This window comes from Stegodyphus dumicola, chromosome 6 (assembly GCF_044657685.1).
Source record: "Stegodyphus dumicola isolate Sdum_Otavi_A_Nest chromosome 6, ASM4465768v1".
NCBI lineage: Eukaryota > Metazoa > Arthropoda > Arachnida > Araneae > Eresidae > Stegodyphus > Stegodyphus dumicola.
The window spans coordinates 7,466,625-7,486,609 of NC_140773.1; the positions used below are offsets into that span (position 1 = coordinate 7,466,625).

Genomic DNA, 19,985 nt, shown 5'->3' on the forward strand with positions numbered 1-19,985 from the left:
ATTCTCTTTTAGTCTTTTGTTCTTAACAATGATACTATAGATACTAATATATCTATCAGCATTCATGCCAGGGCAAGTCTTTTACAAATGCTGCCTCCACATACATTTACAGTATAATGCCTGTTTCTATTTCACCTCTCTCTTAAAGCCCACCAACGGTCATGCGGTAAAGTCATTAAACACTAGTAGTTCGATCCAGGACTCAAATCCCGGTGAACGAGCTGGCTGCATGGATGTTTTTGTGAGTTATTACCCATGCATTACATGTCATGAGCCAGCTTCACTTAGAAAATTTTCCATGAAAGCATCCTTCCATTTAGACAGATGGTCCTAGTGTGCTTTGCTACAACCAAATAAACCAAACCAACCTTCTCTCTTGGTCGTCATTTGGATGCACCTTAAAGTCTATAGTATAATCGGCAATGGAAAATTTTAGTGGTGCCCCATTTTCTTGAGGCTGTAAACACCTTTTTGTAGTGCACTTTTCTATAATGCTGTAAGTACATGCTATTTTGCTTAATGGCTGATTTAGTTATAAGCCACACGTTTATGAAGGCTTTGAATAGTTTTCTTTGCAATGTTTCTGTGACAGAATGCTGTTGCTTTAAGAATCTGTATAGCATCAATACTAGACTGAACACTGTTGAAGGTCTTCATGGAAATGACTGCATGCATAAATTAGCTCATCTTTTGGAATGTCCCTAAATACAATATTTTAGAGAAGGTTTTTCAAGTCAAGTAGGAGTGGTAAGGGCTCTCTCCTTTCACCTTCATCAAATTACATTCTGTTTTATCCTCAAACTTAACCATCACTATGGCACTCAAAAGAAGACTGACTTGAGAACTTGAACAAAAGCTTAGACCCAAGAATACCATTTGGGTACCAACCAACAGGTATAGGATGAAAGGTCAGTTAAGAAGTCTTTTAACATGCTCACGACAGCATTGGTATTCATGTTTTCTTTTCCTGCGGGATGACGCTCTAGTTCATACTTTCCTTCACCTGGTGGTGTGGTTCTATTGTTTATTCAGACACTTCATCTGCAACTGTTCACCCAGTAACAAAATGCATGCGCTTAGTTTGCAAGTTGTGTAACTTGTGCTGTTTATTCATCCTAACCCTACATTTCTTCCAGTAAGTGGAATTAGAAAGGTGGTTAACATTTTTGCCCATATAAGTACTAGATGACTTGGATATGGAAATAAGTGATTCATCTGATAAATTTGTAAATGGAAGCAGGAGAAATACATCAAGAATATTTTAAACATTTTCAGACAAGGATTTTGTTAATGCAAGCAATGAAAGTGTTAAAAACATCATTTTGTTAGGATGCAAAAATTCCATTTTTGTTTAGACAGCAACGGCATTTCTCTTATAAATAAGCCACCAACAAGGCGCATTCTATGCGGTCTGCACTAGTAGAGTAAATTACAGTCTCCAATTAGCATTTTCAGCAATTTGAAGCAGCCCTTAAGGAAATTATGTTTCAGTTTTTTGTTTCATCAAGAGATGACACCAATACATTAACTCCTGTTCAGTCATTCTTATCTTATCTCGTTCATTTGCACTTTAGCAGCTGAGGATAATGGTTTGGAAAAAACTATCGAAACTAGTCTCTGTGAAAATTTGCAAATATAATGCTGATTTTTGTTGTTTAAATTAATATTTGTTCAGCATGTTATTTTACCTTACTTATTTTACCTCCAAAATAAACATAAAACTGGTGATGAATGTTATGTTTTTAATGAAGAATGGACAAGTAATAATTCTTTGGCAATACAGAGAATTTCTTGTGTCATGAAATGATAGCCGTATTTCAGGAATACAATCTGAAACGACACTAAACAAACATAGCAAATCTAGCTATAAAATGTATGTGAAAAGGCTGAAGAAGCAACAAACATTACTTATAAAACAATCAACACTTCAAAACAGTTCAACAGAAGAAAGTTTCATAGTAGCCTAGAAACCTGCTAAACACAAGAAACCTTGTTCGGATGGAATGTTTTTTAAGCAGTATATATGGTAGAATGTGCAAGGATATTGTGTCCTGATGTGAAAAACATTTCATTGTCACACTCTATTACACAGGCACATTGACTAATTAGTGACGAATTCAGACAGCAGCTAAAGACTGCAAGCAAAGATTTTATTTGGTACCAGATGGTAACAGATTTAATGAAGACACTACACAATTACTTCTCTTTATCAGGGGAATTAATGAAATTTCATCATCACAGAGGAATTACTTGACCTAGAATCAATGAAAGATAGAACCACTGATCAGGACTTTCTTGAGAGAGCTGGGAATTATGTGGAGAAAAGTGGTCTGTTCTGGAACATAACAGCAAGTATTACAACAGATAGGAGCAGAGCTTTCAGTGGAAAAAATGCTGGTATGGTTAAGTTTTTAAAAAACGTTATAAGTACAAGACACAGATAACAAAGTTCTATGAAGTTAAAATAATATTTTTATTAATCATTTGAAATTAACAGAAGGTACCATTTATGCTACAAAACAAAATTCCACTCCTTGCAGATATTTAATGTAACATAAATTGAAATTTAGTGTTAAGTAATACTAGACTGTTGAGAATTTAAAGACTGTTGAGAATTTAAATACCATCCAAAATGGTCCAACTTATCCAAACTTAAGCTGACTCAATTTAGTAAATGGCAATTATTAAACATCAGCTAGCAAAATGACTAAAGCTGGAAGAAGCTTTGGCACAGCTGGTGTTATGACATAGGCTGCAAACAAGCTACCAAAGGTTCTAAAACATTCAAACCCTCAGCTTAAATAATTTATTAACAAATTTGCATTATGGTGAGGATATAGAAAGAAGGAGTTGCAGCAAAGGTTCAAATGATATTAATTGGTTAGTTAAAATAAAATTTTCATAATGTCATGCATTCTATATCATGAAACAACTAACTGACGGTATGCAGCAACAATTAAATTTGTTCATGTACCATTTTCATTAATTCTAGACACTAAAAACAATTTTTTTTAAACTTAAACTTACTCTGTTTTAGTGTTTTTAACATACCAATCATAAATTTTTATGTTCAATCATAAATTTCTCCGAAGTAAATAGTACACAATGCATTTTCAGAAAACGTCTAGAAGCCATTAAAGATTTAAGTTATTAAAAATTAGACCTAAAAAAATGCTTATCAGCAATATGAATTGGAAATTTCATCAAGGCATATGTTTAAGTGTGATATGTGGATAGAATCTAATAAAATAATTTTTCAGTGAAAAGGAAAATGAAACATTAAAATAAAATTTGAAAAAATGTGGAAAGACGAACTGAACCATTCTCCCAACATTGTTTACAAAATAAGGAAAATACCACTTAACAAGTGAAAAAAAGTGTTATATTAAAAAACAAAACATATGTACATTTATTTATTTCAATAAAGTAATAGATAAATTATCTCAGTTTATTCTGCAATATCTTTGACAAGCTTTTCACTTGAATGAGATTGTCCATGCTGTGTTTTCTTCCTTTTCATAGCTTTCTTAGAATTTTTAGAACCTTCCGGCCCTTGGTACCTATACAAAATTTTTTATATGCAGATAAAATAATAGAATACATAAACATAATATTTAAATTATATTATACTACTGCACAGAAATTAAATTACTTCATAAATAAGTAATTATGACTCCTAAACGATACAGAACACACATCACAAGACATATACTAATAATATTTCTATAGTTGATATGAATATTACACCCCTTACTGTAGATTAGTTCGCAACAATAATTAATCATTTATTTGTTTGCATTAAATTTCATTTAAATTTATTAACTTTAAATTTGCCTTTTACGAATAGAGAATGTTTGTTAAATTCAAATTTCATTCCTTGCAGCAATCGCGCTAGAGAATTATATTCTTTTGAAGCAATATATATATATATATATATAATATATAACACACAGATTAAATTAAATAACTTTGCTGAACAGTGACACACAGAAGATAAAAATATTTTATTTCAGGTGGTGGCAACACATTTCTTTTAAGTCAATGTGTTTGTTGATTAAATTTGAAAAAAAAAAAAAAAAAAAAAAAATGTCTAAAGCTTTCTGAGTGGCAAACATATTTGTTTTGAATTGTTGAGTTTTCAAATAAAATTTGAAACATTGATATTTTATGGTTTGCCAAGCAGCAACAGCAACATACTGCTTTTAAATCATCCAGTTTGTTAATCAAAATTTCATTAATTTTTCAGAACATATGAGGTAAATAAAAGATAAATTCAAAATTTGGCCTTCATAGTGCACATGTTCGGGTAGAGGAAAAAGTAGCATACATGTTCAAAATTTGATAGCTCTAGATACCACTTTTTTTTTTTTTTTTTTTTTTGGTAACGCAAGAAAAGTACGTACAAGCACACTTATTTTCCACTATTTAATTATAAGATTTACACAGTTATCATAGCTATTTTTAATATATAAATTTAATGATGTACGATTTAAATTACTAGGTACAATTATATTTTTGTTGAAAAGTAAAGTACTCTTGTTTATGGAGATAATTTTCTACACTATCTAATGTCTCGGGAGAGCTCCTCAGATCATGATTAAAGTTACTGCAAAGTCCATAAGAAATCTGCTTAAAGGGAGAGATGATTTCCTGTTGTGATGTACTTCCTGTTAAAAGTGGCTCATATTTGGGTCAGGTATAGAAAAGATTTCAAAAAGCAAAATGCAGCCATCCTATTCAATTACTCAGAACCAATTCTGAGACCAATTCAAATTGCCAGTGCTTTGAACATTTAACCAACAGAAAACCATGGAAAGAAATACATGGCTGCTCTAACCCAAATTATAAAAAATGTAAAATTAGTATGATTTTGGACAGCAATATATAAAGCAGAAATTAAAATCTACTGATCATACCGGAAATTGATGGTATAAGATTGATATAAAAATCAAATAAAATAAAAATGAAAATCAAGGTACATAACACAGTAGTAGCAACATCACACATCACTGTCATAACATAACCTAAAGTGGTAAAGCAGAACAGCATCTTTTAAGCACTAGGCTACACTGCTTAATAATGAAAGAATGTGTTAATTTCAGTTGATGCTGAATAATACAAAACAACTCATGTTAGACAGAGAAATGATTAACTCCAATTAATTCATATTGCATTCACTATATTAACTTCTACATGCCTACTATGTAGACTAGAATGTTTCTAATGCTGGCATTCAGCAAGCGAATTAACTAGCTATGAATCTCAGGAGGAATATAAACTGCAAACAGTTATGGAAAAATTATTATCTCACAGTAAATTTAAGAACTATAAATAGTTTATTATAAAAAATGTAAAATTAGTATGATTTTGGACAGCAATATATAAAGCAGAAATTAAAATCTACTGATCATACCGGAAATTGATGGTATAAGATTGATATAAAAATCAAATAAAATAAAAATAAGTTATTCTGAGAGTACTGTGTAATTTAAATACTAAATGGCTCAACATTAATTTATTTAGTAGAAAATTAAATAAATAAATTAGCTGAAAATAATACTTTATTCTACTTTTCATGATATAAAATACCATACAATTATTAAAATATGATATATAATAAAACCTGGCAACAACAAGCAAAACACCTGCCCCCTTGGGATAAAGAATAATACCCTGTTCATTGTTGTCACTAGCACGATGTAGAGTAACTTCTTGGCTTTTAAAATTATAATGGCCTATTTAATTTTTTAAATTTGACATTTCATTTAATTGAATATTTTTGTAATATTACACGTATTTCTTTTACTTACATTTGCATTATAATGTTTTATTTTCACATTTTTACATATTTTGCTTATATCATTGATTCGATACTTAAGTTTTGTTTTAACATTTTTTTTTTCCATTTAAATAACGTTTTTCATTCCAAATAATTTTAAATTAATTTACATCATGCAGGAGAATTTTGGATATGTATATGAGTTTTATAAATTTGGGGAATTAAACATGTTTAATTTCATTTCTATTTTCGATTTGCATATGCATAGCAAGGACAAAACACGATGTCTGAACGGTTGAAAAGAGTATGGAATAAGCTAATTCCCCCTGAAGAGTCAGTATTGTTTCACTATCTTTCACTTTAAGGTAATTTTCTTTATATGGCTATAATTATTATTAGCAATTTTTGCATCACAATTTTATGCATATCCACTACTTTTGATTGTAATGCATTTTTTCCATGTCAATTTTCCTTTTACTCTTTAATACTTTAAAAAAAATTTCTAAAACTTTTTAATTTATTTTTTTAAATATTACTTAAGAATTACGAATTTGTAAATTGGAATTTATTCAGACTTCAAATAGTAATTCTTTTGCTTTATTGGCTTTCTTAATTTTAATTTAAAATATAGGAATTTTAATAGTATTCCCCTTTAATTATAATTATGTTTAATTAAATCATTTCAGCTTAGGTACAGGATTCTTAATAGTCCTTCCTTACATTTGTTTATGTTTTTATATATATATATTGTAAGGATCTTAAGTTTGATTAACGTTTACTTTATTTTAAAACTTTATTATCATCTCTTATTTTCTACTTCCGGCCAGAATAAATTCATTAACTTGTTTATGCAAATTGTACTTGCTAACACTTAAGTATTTAAGTTGTGGCTTTTTTCCAAGAGCAGAGTTAAATGGAGAGAAAGTGAGCTGCCTTGCCATTGCATTTCACAGAAGTTTGCCATCAGTTGCTGTCTGCCTTTAAGGCCAGAGGTTTTATTTCTCTTGAAAGCTAAAGATGTATTGTAGTTTTGCACAGTTTGTTTACTACATACATAATAATTAAAAAGGTCAGTCTCAGTATTAGTCATTTGTATAAAGTATTCAAAGTTAGCTTTTTTTTAAATTTTAGTTAGACAATAGCTCTTATATTTTTACATTCAGACCACAAGGACCATGGTTGGTCTTTGTATCCCGAAGTGTAGGAGCGCCTATAATATCGTTGAAAATAAAGGTTAATTTAACTCTTCTCATCTTGTCATCTTTGCTACACTCTATAGGGCATAGTTTGTAGTCAAACTCACTGTCTATTCAGGACACGTAATGTTCGCCAAGCAGATTAGAAGAAATAACAGATTAGCAATTAGTCCTGATAATATATGTAATAAATTCTGTAGTAGAATGAAGGTGAGTGTATCTGCAATGAACAGCTAGAATTTTGATGCCAGAGAATGCTGAAACGGCAATCCACAAGGAATAGGAAATTTGGCAGTCAAGGTATATTTAATTTAACTTTTATTTCAGTAAACATATTGTGAACACAAGCAATTTGGCAAATTTATTGTGCCTATTCCAAAAAGCTTACATTTTTTATATATTTGCAGTTAAAAAGAAGGAGCAGACAGACAGCATTCCAGCTAGGCCAAAGTGTTGAAAGCAAGTGCGTTATGTTCAAGGTGAAATCTTAATTCAGATCGAGTTAGTTTTGGCTCTCAATGTATCTTGATTGGATAGTTAATATTGCTATAAAATTATTATTGGCTGCTTTAGTTCTATTTACATCATCAGAATTATGTAAGCATCATATGACATAGATTTTTCTCGAAATGAAGCAGTGCAAATAGAGGTTAATATTTTTAGAATACAGAAGGGAACTAATTTTCTCTGCTAATTTAATCTTTTACATACTTTATTTTTCTTACATATCTTACATATATTACATAATATATTACATTTTATTTTTCTTACATATTTATATATATGGAAATAATATATTTCAGGGTAACCTTGATGAAAATTGGTAATTTTTTTTTTTTTTTTTTCTTCTGGAGCCATTCTTGCTTACATGCAACGCCCTCACAAATAAAATAGCATCAAAAACAAAATGCAATAAAACATAAAAAACTTCTAATCTCAATAAAATACACTTTAAATAAAAATAAAACAAGGAATTAACATGAAAATGGAAATGCATGTTATCTAATCTGCGCAGTACAAAAAGGAAAAATCCACTTATTTAGAAATTTCTATGTCTTTAACCTGTCGCACACAGAATTCCTTAACAGCACCTAAAAAACTGTTTAAAATTATCTGTACACTGCCATCGCCACATAAATTCACTAAAGTAAAAAACAAAAATATCCTCCATACTGCTGGTGGCATTTCTTTCGAAAATCCCTTTTTATTTCACCCCATCTACCTTCTTCAGTGTTGATATGAGCTCCGGTTTCCAAATCCTTAAATCTGATTGTGTAATTTACTGAGAGGTGAATGAAGCCATTTAAATCTTCATTTACCCACCAGTCAATCAATGCATTCTTTCCCATTCGCTCCAAAGTGTACAGAAACTTCAGGTTAATCATACCACCAGCAGGCATTTTATGGTTTAAAGCACAAAATAAGCAAGGGACTTCATAACCAACATCCAACGTATAAATAAGCCCTCAGTCAAACAGTTATTATAACCAATAACATCATAATAGGCTTTCCATAACATTCAACATAAAATACTCAGGTTACCATAAATGAAACAACAACTTGGCGATAGTCCGAGGGATACCCTAAAATATGGACTGCCCATATATATATACACATATATATTTACTAAAGAAATATTGATTATATTATCTCCTCATATAAATTTAGTAGAAGTATCAAAAAAAGGGAACCCATATGTAGAAAGTTTAATTCTGAAAATTTAAGATCATTCAACATTATTACAAGGTCCGTAATCCGGATGTCCATTATCTGGAATGATCTTTAAGCCAGACCTCAAAGCCACAAACTTTTTTTTGTATGCTTTACACATGCGTGTAAAGAATGCGCATGTGCATAATGTATGCTTTACGCATGCACGCGTTGAAAGAAATGTTAAATAAAGTAAACAAATAAATATTAAGCTTTTTTTTATAAAATTTGATACCCTTTAGATAATAATTGCTCTTTATTTCATAAATTACGGTTTCATATTTTTAATTGTATAATTTCTGCATGCCATCTTACCAGATTTAAATTGATGGTCTATAATCCGGAAAAAACTCCTACTCCGGAATCGCTGAAGTCCTGACGAGTACGGATTACTGACTTTGTACTGTATATATTATATATATATATATATGCATATTATTAGGTAAAGTAAAATAAAGATGATTGCAAAAATTAATACGTTTTGCAAAAGCAGTTGAGGTAAAATTTAAAAATCAAATCATAAAATATTACTAATAATGATAAAATGTGACTAATAAAGATGGAATTTCATTTTTATTGTGGTACTCTTTATATTAATAGATTAATTAATTGATCACATGAAAGGGTTAAATAAAAACACTATAAAAGCATTTCATTCACTTTTCATTAATTTTAAGCATAATTAAGTCCCTCCTGTTACACTAAAAAATTCCAACTGATTACTCATAATTATATGTACTGAAAATTGCGGTACTTTTCCATTTTGCCAGCGCAGGGGATAAAGTCGCTAAAAATTGTACAACCGATGCTAAACAGAATATACTTGCTGGTAACCTTCTACGCCTCATTTTCAAAACAAGTCGCAGCTATTTTTTATCAGATTGATTGTTTTTTTCAAATCTTGCATACAGTTGAATAGAATTTTTGCCAGATAGTCCAATTTTATGCTCTAAGGCCATTTGCAGTAATTAAGTCAATTAGGATGCAATCACATCTCTCAGCCAAAAGCGAAAATATAGAAAAGGCAAAGTCAAGGGTTAAATTCGTCAATTCTAATGAGAATGCACTAGCAAAGTAAACTTCTGAGTAAGCTATTCATACGAATTTTTTTGAAATAATTCTTCCATTTAAACTTGTTTTCCATGATATTTAATTTAAGATTTAACTTGAAATTAATGTAGATAATTACTGAGAGAATTAGATTTTTGTAGCGTACTTTACGTGAGAAGAGATCACTTGGGGTCATGTGATATGAACTGGTGAATCAGGATGTTGAACAATGAGAGCAAAGTAAATTCTTAAATTAATGTCTTACAAATTTATTGTCTTTCTACAAAATTTTAAACGGTATTAAAATGTTTATGCCTTCAAAATATAAATTCTTAGAACTAACATTTGTTAAACTTTTTATATGTATACTATGTGTTGTCGCCAATAAAGTCTGCTTGGCGAGACTTGCGCCGGCGAAATGGAAAAGTACCAAAATTGCTTACTGATTTTTGCATAAAAATACTGATAATAAAAGTATGTTATAAAAGTAAATGTTGCTATTTACAAAACATCAAAAATATTATCATGATTTGCTGAAATTAAGATTGTAATTCAGAACAAGAACCTAAGAAATTTTTTTAAACATAAGCTGTTAAGCAAACAAAATAGTCATTTACTGAGGATTCAAATCAAACTGAAAAAATATGTCTCTTACCCAAGCTCATTAGCATCTAAAATGTTCTTGGAAAGCAAAATAGCAATCATTGGAATCTCTCTTGTAACTTGCAATCTATCTAAGTCAGGTTTAGTGGGATCCCAATATTCTTCAACCCTTTAGAAGTGATATGCAATGCATAAATTTTACATTAAATACGAAAGATATTTGTAGTCTATAGACTTTCAATACATCTATAAAATTCTGAAATTATCAGGGTTATAAATTATAAGAATTTTAAAGTTACAATCTGATTAGGGTTTGTTAAATTCATAAAATAAATCAAGGTTAAATGCAATACAACAATTTCAAAATTTAATTCTAAAATAATATAAAACTTTCAGATAAGTTTTTCACTGGTTTCTTAAATTTGATCACGGTTAAAATTTAAAAAAGTCGAATATTCAAGTTTAAGTTTCTTATGCACTTATGCTTTCATTGCTTAGATTTGCGTGATGGAACAATTTTATAAATTATATTAAATGACAATACAATAATATAGTTTTACAAATTTATTAGATATAAGAATGCAATGATTAATTGTTATAAACATGAAATAATTTTTACATGTTTCCATTACTTGCATAAAATGATACAGAACCTATTATAACACTCAATCATTTTAAGCAGGAAATAAATTTTTAATTAAATATACAGTCAAACTTTGTTAACAGATTGTATGGACAGATTGTATTATTAGATTAGATTTCTTTTGCCTGGCACAATTCTTTTTCCTTTTCCATAGAATTTATACTGATTATTCAATTACCTTGGGAAAGTGATCTTAAGTCATGCACAGATTACCGTATTTGATGGCATATAAGACACAGGTTACACACATGTAGATGTAGAAAAAGTTATGTGTGTCTAGATCTTTATCCGGGATAAAAATAGCATTCAGTATTGAAAGTTAACCTGTGTCCTTCACGTATAGCATTCAGTATTGAAAGTTAACCTGTGTCCTTCACGTATCCTTTAATTAATAATAATTAATTTAATCTGTCTCCTTTTGAAAGAAACAAACTGGTTAATTTTATTTACCAGAAGAAAAATAATTTCTTAAAAATATTTCTTTTCTTCAGGCAGCAAAAGATTTCATCAAATTGGTTAAAATCTATCAGTCAAATCAATGTTATCAAATTGGTAAAAAATCTATCAGTCAAGAGCTATTCATTTCATGTGCTTTTTAAGATACTATAGCTTCTAATGCAATCCCACCACTTTCCCCCAAACCAGGGAAAAAAAATCCCTTTCAGAATTTTATCTCTCGGCAGATTTTTTGGTCGAGTTGAAAAGAGGTTAACAAGTTTCTGCTTGAAGAAGGAAATATAAATGACTAATAAGAATGTACATGGCTAGAGGTCTAGCCAACAAGCATTTTCGTTCCTTGTTTATTCCCACACACTAAAATCCCAAAATAAAAATCATTTCATCTTAACAAATCTTTCGTTAAGTATACAGTGAAACGACATTTTTTTCTTCATGAAACTGGCAGCAAAAATGTATTTATAAATATTAGGTGAAAAGGTAAGATTGCATAAGAAGCATATGAAAAAATATGAAGTATTCAGTGCAGCACTTGCTAAATGTACATAACAAGATGTGCATTAGCTTCATTTTGTTCCTTAATGTAAGTGCTTAACAAAAATTATTACTTTTAATTTTGTTTTATTTATTTAAATATTTTGCTCTTTTGCACTGAATAAAGCCTTGTCTTAAAACTCCAAACAACAGTCCACTCTTCTTGTTCCTAACAGTGATCTGCGAATGAAATTTTACTCACTCTCTGTGTTTCTACTTTGCTATACAGTCAAAAGTCGTTAATTCGGACACCCATAATCCGGAATGATCTATAATCCGAACCTCGAAGCTAAAAACTTTCTGCGCATGCGCCGCGTTGGCACATGCGCATAGGCGTTTACGCGTTCGCGTAAGACCTCTTACGACTGCGCATTTGCGTGTGCGCAAAAAAGGTTTTCGCGTGCGCATTTTATGTATAACGAATGGTATAAGCTAAAATTATCTAATTATCTATTTCAGTTAATGTTGATGATTGCGTTGTTCCTTAATTTTTGAATTGGATGCAGCTTATTATTTTTTGCAGACTGTAAGAGCAATACTATAAAAGTAAACTTGAACTTTTGATTATGTCAAATAGAATTTCCGAATCTGGAGCTCCCAAAGGATCGTACAAAACGAAAGTATGTTTCGATGTCCATCAAACAAAAAGTGGAATTGCTGAAAATGGATAAAGACATGAAGAATTTGACAGAGAGGTTAGTGAAAACGAAAAAATTTCGATTGACAAGTTAGTCGGTATTCTCGGCACAGCAATTAACGGGACTTGAACAGCGGAACTTTGTAACTGAACAAAAAATTATGTCTGTTTATAGAATTAAAGAGAAAGTATTATCACATAAAACGAAACAACTTAAACAACTTACATGAAAAGAAAAGTTTAATAAAGTAAACAAATAAATATTAAGCTTTTTTTGTGAATTTTGATACCCTTTAGATCATAATTGTTCTTTATTTCATAAATTATGGTTTCAAATTTTTAATTTTAGAATTTCTGCATGCCATCTTACGCGATTTAAACTGATGATCTATAATCCGGAAAAATCGATAATCCGGAATCGCCGAAGTCCCGACGAGTCCGGATTAATGACTTTTGACTGTATAAAAAAATTAATTATATAAAATGCATTGATAAAAAATCATTTTTTGGGGATACTTGCTCATTAATCAGGTACAAAATGATTTTTTGAAGCTTAGGAGCTAGGAATAAAATATACTATAAAATATGGCAACCTTGTGAAACTGAAAAACAAGGGCTCCATACTTATCTAGCATCTGATTTCTGGACACATGAAACTGTATTTATAATTGATCTTAAGGAAGTCTAGCTTTCCGATGTGAAAATATTCATATAAAAGTGAACATACTATGGATTTTTCATTTGAATGATTAAATGAAACTATGGAGGTGGGGGCAGGAGGATTTGTTGGTCTGTCAACAAATAGTGCAAAACATCGATGGTAAGGATGAACAAGGCAAACTTTGTTTTATATTTAGTAAAAATGCTTTCATTCACTTCAGTGATAAAATCTGCACCATATATATATATATGTAATAATATGTAATAAAGTCTGAAGTGTATGACCAGCAGAAATTTTGATGACACAGAAGTGTTGATCCATAATGAATAGGAAATTGAAGGCGAAGGCAGATTAAATATTCATTTTTTTTATTTCAGCAAACATGTTGCGACCACAATTAAGTTGGCACATTAATTGTGCCTATTCCATGGGGTTTACATTTCTAATAACTTTGCAGCAAGAAGGAAACAGCAGACAGACAGCAGTCCAGCTAAGCCAAAGCGTTGAAAGGAAGTGCCGTATGTTCAGGGTGAAACCTTAATTTCAGCCCGAGTTAGTTTTGGTTCTCAATGTATTTTGATTGGATAGTTAGTACTGCTGTAAAATTACTATTGGCTGCTAGAGTTTTAGTCCTATTTACATCACCAGAATTATGTAAGAGTCATATGACATGGATTAATCTAGAAATGACACAGTGGAAATAGAAGTTACTATTTTTAGAATACAGAAGGAGATTTAAGCTGCTTATTTGATCTTTCACATATTCTTTATTTTTCTCACATATATGTGTGTGTGTTTTGCTAACGATACAACTCTGAATATATGCACACAATTATTTCACTTTATTATAATGTAATCTGACATTTCACCCCGTTCTTTGTCTTGTTTATGATTTGATATGGTTAGAAGATTAGCAATTTTTTACCTTATGCCAATGTCAACAGATGCCAAGGTATAAATCATTTGTACCTAGCTAATAAACAAGCACTTTTAATTTACATAATTATTAATATCAAATTACCTTAGTGAACTCAGCTTTGTTACCTGGTGCAAGCCCTGTCAAAGAAGTAATAAAACAGTGCATAAGATGAAAATGATACACTAAGGTTAGCAATGAAAAAATAACTTGCTATATCTTTATTATGTAATAAAAACAAAACTAAAATAAATCTCATTTTTAAAAGTTCTGGTAGTTTGAACGTAAAATAGTAAGATGTGAAGGCAGGGAGACTAAAACAGTCTATTAGTATCCAAATTTAAAAGAAAAGAAAAAAAAAAAAAAAAAAAAAAAATATTGAGAGAGAGATTTTAAACTTGAAGATTTTAAGGTCTCTTTTCATATGATGTACATTTTGTTTGACCCTTAATTATTAACTTCCTTAGTATTCTGATTAATTTTTTTATTCTGAAATTAAATAACAATCTAACAATATCATTGATTATTAACTCTAGATATCCCAAATGTCTATCGATATACACTACAAAATGCTTATGCATAAGATAATGGGTTACACATTATTAAAAAATTTCACCTCTGTTCTTCAGACTATTAAATTTTCTTTTTAGAACAAATGAAAGCATAAAGAAGAAGTAGAGTTAGAAATTTTGTAATCAATATATTGCAGGATAATAGATACATGCTTTATTTATCATATTTTTGGTATAAAATAACACTTGATGAAAATGGAATTGAAAAATACATATAAAGTAACTTTTTTAAATGAATCACTTTGTTAAATTGATGAGCAGTGCTAGTTTCATAACACTGAAATAAAAGATCTTGCACATCACCAATTGGCAATGTGTGCTTCTTTTATCTTCATTTGTAACACACAGGATATTTTTCACTAACTGAAGAATAATAATTGGGAAAAAAATATTTCATGCATTATTGATTGGTAGCAAAGGGCTCTTATATTTCTGATTATTATGTATAAAGAAGAGAATTTGATCACTAACTGAAAACAATTACAGCCTTTCCAGGAATTCGCATACTACTGCCTTCCACAAATTTTTGGTAGTTTGAACGTAACTATTAACTTCATGAATGTAACCATTGACATTCATATACAATTGACTTCACAGAAAAGCAACCCCACAAAAATATTTTCCGATATAAACTAAGTACTGAACTACTGAAAAAATTTCAGTTATCTTTTGAATTATGAACATACCATGAACTTTTTACATAAAACAAAAACTAGAACTGAGCTGCTTTTAAATGGAAGATGTCTATCAGGCATTTCACTCGGCTATGTTGTCAAATGTTCATCCTTAAAAGCACAATTCACTGACATAAGGTTATGCACTAGATAAAGCAAAACTTCCTAGCTCAACTCCATGGGTGGCAGCTCACTCAAGTCTGTCAGTACCATACAGGTATCTAACAATATAACGTATCAGAAGAGCTGTTATGAGTTTTACAGTGAGATGTAGATCACAAGTGTCCAAACTTTCACAACTTTTACACAGGTTGACCCAACAAAAATGTGACAATGGATGCATTCTGAAAAAAAATTTGTTAAGGCTGACATACAGATTTTAAACAGTTGTTAATGATTATCATTTGACTCCAGTCTACAGAGATCCACATATGTTGATCTTCTATGTTGCACCGCTGGTAAGATTCCAATAAACATTTACTCAATTGCAACCTAATTAGCTTATATGTGGATGTTTGAGCTTTTCATTTTACCAATGGATGGCAGCACATGTATGTACTTTTGAAAAAAACCAGAACTACAAGCAGATTGTATTTAAAAAATGGTGGCATCAGAGAATCTTCAAAAACATTAATAATAAATAAATTAATTAATACTTTAATAATTAATGTTTAAAAATGAATATTTAGAGATACTTAAATTAGAGCTTTTGTTTAATGTTGTTTTTTGCTGGTTAAAGTGATTTTTTATTGAACTGCATGGAAATGTATATGGGTCCACATATATGTACATTAGTCCCTTAGGAAAAATAGGCTTAACTGTTACTGGCACATTTTTTAAATTACTGAATTTCAATTGCTGTTTCTAAAGTTTATATTTTCAGAAACAAACCACTGACGACATAATTGATTATTCAGAAATAATATTTAATAGTAATGATAAATAACTTATATTTCACAGGTTGTTTTTACCCTTTTTTTGTTTTATTTCTGAATATTAAAATACACGTTTCATAATCTTTGAAGGAAAAGGAAAATGTAAGATTGTTCATAAAATTTAATGCATGGCTTTCCTCTTGACTGTTACATATCATATATTTAAGAAATTTCAATTACAAAAAATGTAAAAATTAATAAATATAGCTACTAAAAGTCAAGTATACTTAAAGAAAATTATTATTTACTATTTTGTTATTTTTAAAGCTCTTTAAATACTTTATTAGAACAACTATCATTGCAGGATGACTGAGAAATTGTCATGCTTGCAGAATTACTTTGAGGATGCTCCAGAGCCTCTATAACCATTGACTTAATTTTTTTAATACCTGAGCATGGAAATTTTTTAACAAATAGCAGCTCAAACTAATAATCTACACTCTATCTAGTAGAGACATAAATCTGTAAGCAGGAATGCAAATGAAATAATGCGGCTTATGAGGCTCCACATTTCGATGCGCATATTGAAACTCTCACAAGCAAAACAGAACTTGTCAAGAGACTTGTCAATAGGACGTTTTCTTCAAACAATGCCAAAAGGCAAGAATATTCATTCTCAGCCAAAATCTGCATTTTTCAGACGATTCAGCATCTTATGAAACAGGGATAAACTACAGAAATTACAACCCTTTTAAAATCCCATCAAGGAAAAATGCCTTAGTTTGCCTTGACTCCAAAACGTTTCTTTGGAAGAGCAAATGATCCCTTTCACAGGCAGTTGTGCCCTTCGGCAATGTGTCCCAAACAAGCCGAATCCCATGGGACAAAAAAATTTTGTTCTGTCCAGAAAGGATGGTTTGATGCTAATGTGTGCAGTTTATGATGGGAAAGGTTGTGTCTCAGCAGAAGATGTGTGTGTTTATGGTTTCGGAGAAGGTATTAAGAAGAAACTCGCTGCATGCACATGAAAAGTTTTCACTCATGGTTCAGATGGTTCTATATACAGAGAGATATTTTGCGGGTATAAAATGCACTGAATATATACTGAAAACCAAAATACACATTGTTGGAATAATCATATGCAACAGGCTTGACAATGTCCAGAATACATTAAAAATTAACAAAGAACTGAACAGAGAAGGGTGGGATGAAATAGTAAGGAATGACAGGATGTACCTCGTTAAATGGAAAGACAATAAGACTGTAATGCTTTTATCAACACACATTGGAAACAAACCATTATTACCGTACAAAAGGTGGTCAAAAAAAGAAAAAAAAAAAATTGATGTTCCTGAACCTGGTATCAAAGGCTTACAGCACATCGATGGGAGGAACTGATCTCTAAGACTGATACTTAGCTTACTGTAGGTGTGCTGTGAAGATACAAAAATGGCCAGTTAGAGTCTTCACCCATTTTGTGGATCTAGTGATTTCAAACTGTTGGGTGATACACATACAATATTACAAGCAAAACAATCTAACGGGCATTAAATCCCTCATGGAATATCCAATGACACTTGCAATAGCACTTTGCACACATGAAGGAAATATAATAATTAATAAAAGAAAGCCAAGACTTCTCTTCAAGCTCAGATGAGAAACAGTATTTCAAAAAGCAGAGGAAAGTGATTTTTCAACCAGTAAAAGATATATGTCTTGATGATGTAAATCACCTTCCAAGATTCATGGATGATAAAAATGCATCCAGATGTAGAATGTTAGGGTGTACATCAAGAACATGAGTGTTCTGTACCAAATGCAAAATGCACTTATGTGTTTTAAAAAATAGCTTTGAAAGGTTTCATACAAAATAATGTACTGGTAAAGATAAAATATTAGTTAAATTTACTTAATTTTTTTTTATGTAAATTAAGAGGTCTGTTGTGAATTTATACTTTGTATCATGTTTTATTTCCCGTTATAAACTAATGGATGCTTTAAATACCAAAATTAATAATTGTTGAAATATGAGATTATTTGCTTATTTGAATCCTAAGGTACACATATGTGTATCTAGATTTTTTGGTCCGCAAATATACATGCACTATTTTTTTTTTTTTTTCTATTTAAAGACAGAAAACAAGCATATAAACTTCACCTCCATTTTTTTAAAATTAGCTGCTTTAACTTCAGGTGTGAAAAGGATATTAACACTGCATCTGCCAAAATTACTTTATTTTTTTAATCCAAAAGTTATACAACAGAGAAAGAAAATATGAACATTTGCATTTTAGCATAAAGTGACCACATTTTCATTGAGACAAAATAGGACAAATGGAATGAAATGAAAATTGTAATTTAGTTATGAAAGCAGACCAATAATTCAAAAAAATATATTTCATTGTATGCATTCATATACTTGTCTATAAATGTACAAAAACATATTTATTATTAACTATTGGTAAATATAAAAATATTTGTAAAAAACTATAATTTGAATAGTATGTTTTTAATTAATTTAAAATTTTATTAAAAAAATTAATTTTCTTTCAAGGTCATATTTTTATCCGAGTGAATACTTTGCAATAGATTCAGATCATTTATTAAAATGTCGTGAAATTTCTCACATGAGTTGGTCAAATTATATTTTACCTTCAATACAGATTTTGAAGTTTTAATGTTCAACTGTTTTTTTTTTTTTTTTTTTTTTTTTCAATTGTCCATATTTTATTGATATTAGAAAAAACACATTCCATTGCTGCATTTGTTCCTGGAAGGGAGTGTGTTCTACAGTTTTCAAAATATTTTCATAAGGAATATTATTCTGTTTAAAATGAAGGAATAACTCCGTCCATTCTTTTGTCTGTTTCCACATATGTAGATAACCAACATTTAATTTTTTCTTAAGTAACATATCTTTTTACCAATGACACCTTATCAAACAGATCATTTTTGCAAATATTATTTTTCGGAAAATGGTTACTGATATATTAAAAGGATTTTCCCCACATATTTCCATAAAATTTCCTTTTTTAATGTCACCCAATTCTTTTATATTCGATTTCTGCGCTTTCACAAAAATCCTTCAAACTTTCAACACGCACAGTATATATTTATATAAATACGAATAAATTTTTACAATAATATTTTCAAGATCCACTGAAAGTAAGTCAGATGCTGTTTGAATAGTACTGTGTAGAATGTGTGCTGCACAATCTACTCCAATAATTTTTTGGTTCAAATGTTAAGTTTCATAAAAACGTTATTGATACCTCTTCTAGCTTTTCCACCAAAATTTGCATTGTTATCCTCACAATAGGTAATAATTTTATTGTTCAAATTATTCATTTTTAAAATAGTACTTATTGAATCAAAAATTATTTATGAAGTTTCACCCGGCAATGAAACAAATCCTAATATTCTAATTTTAATCCCTGTTTCTGGATCAAAAAGTCTAACAATTGTGGGAAATAATTTTAAATCTTTGTAGTTGGAAGCATCATAATATATGATATTAGCTAAATGTGCATTTATCTAATTCTTTCTGCAATTGCGAAAACAAATATAGTGAAAAACATTACAAATAACTGCTTCGCTTTTTGTCCTCGCACATGCAAATTTTTTGTCGTACAATATTTTGATCATTTGCGACGTACAATCAATTGATCTGAAACTGTGA

General features: G+C 30.0%; 1 protein-coding gene and 1 long non-coding RNA gene across 3 annotated transcripts in view; one reads left to right on the plus strand and one right to left on the minus strand.

Moving 5' to 3' along the window:
* Positions 1-7,542, plus strand: part of LOC118196451 (uncharacterized) — an 83,529-nt gene extending 75,987 nt beyond the window's left edge. Inside the window, exons 3-4 of the long non-coding RNA XR_004759425.2 lie at positions 6,048-6,144; positions 7,383-7,542. This is a non-coding gene — a long non-coding RNA (uncharacterized LOC118196451). The remainder of the gene's footprint in view (positions 1-6,047; positions 6,145-7,382) is intronic.
* Rpp25 (ribonuclease P protein subunit Rpp25) overlaps positions 3,401-19,985 on the minus strand; it is a 33,033-nt gene continuing 16,448 nt past the window's right edge. For both annotated transcript variants that reach the window (XM_035367908.2, XM_035367907.2), the window contains exons 4-6: positions 14,291-14,325; positions 10,391-10,507; positions 3,401-3,560 (exon numbers count right to left, since the gene is read on the minus strand). In XM_035367908.2, the coding sequence (XP_035223799.1) occupies positions 3,449-3,560; positions 10,391-10,507; positions 14,291-14,325 (264 nt within the window). In that variant the 3' untranslated portion in view covers positions 3,401-3,448. The remainder of the gene's footprint in view (positions 3,561-10,390; positions 10,508-14,290; positions 14,326-19,985) is intronic.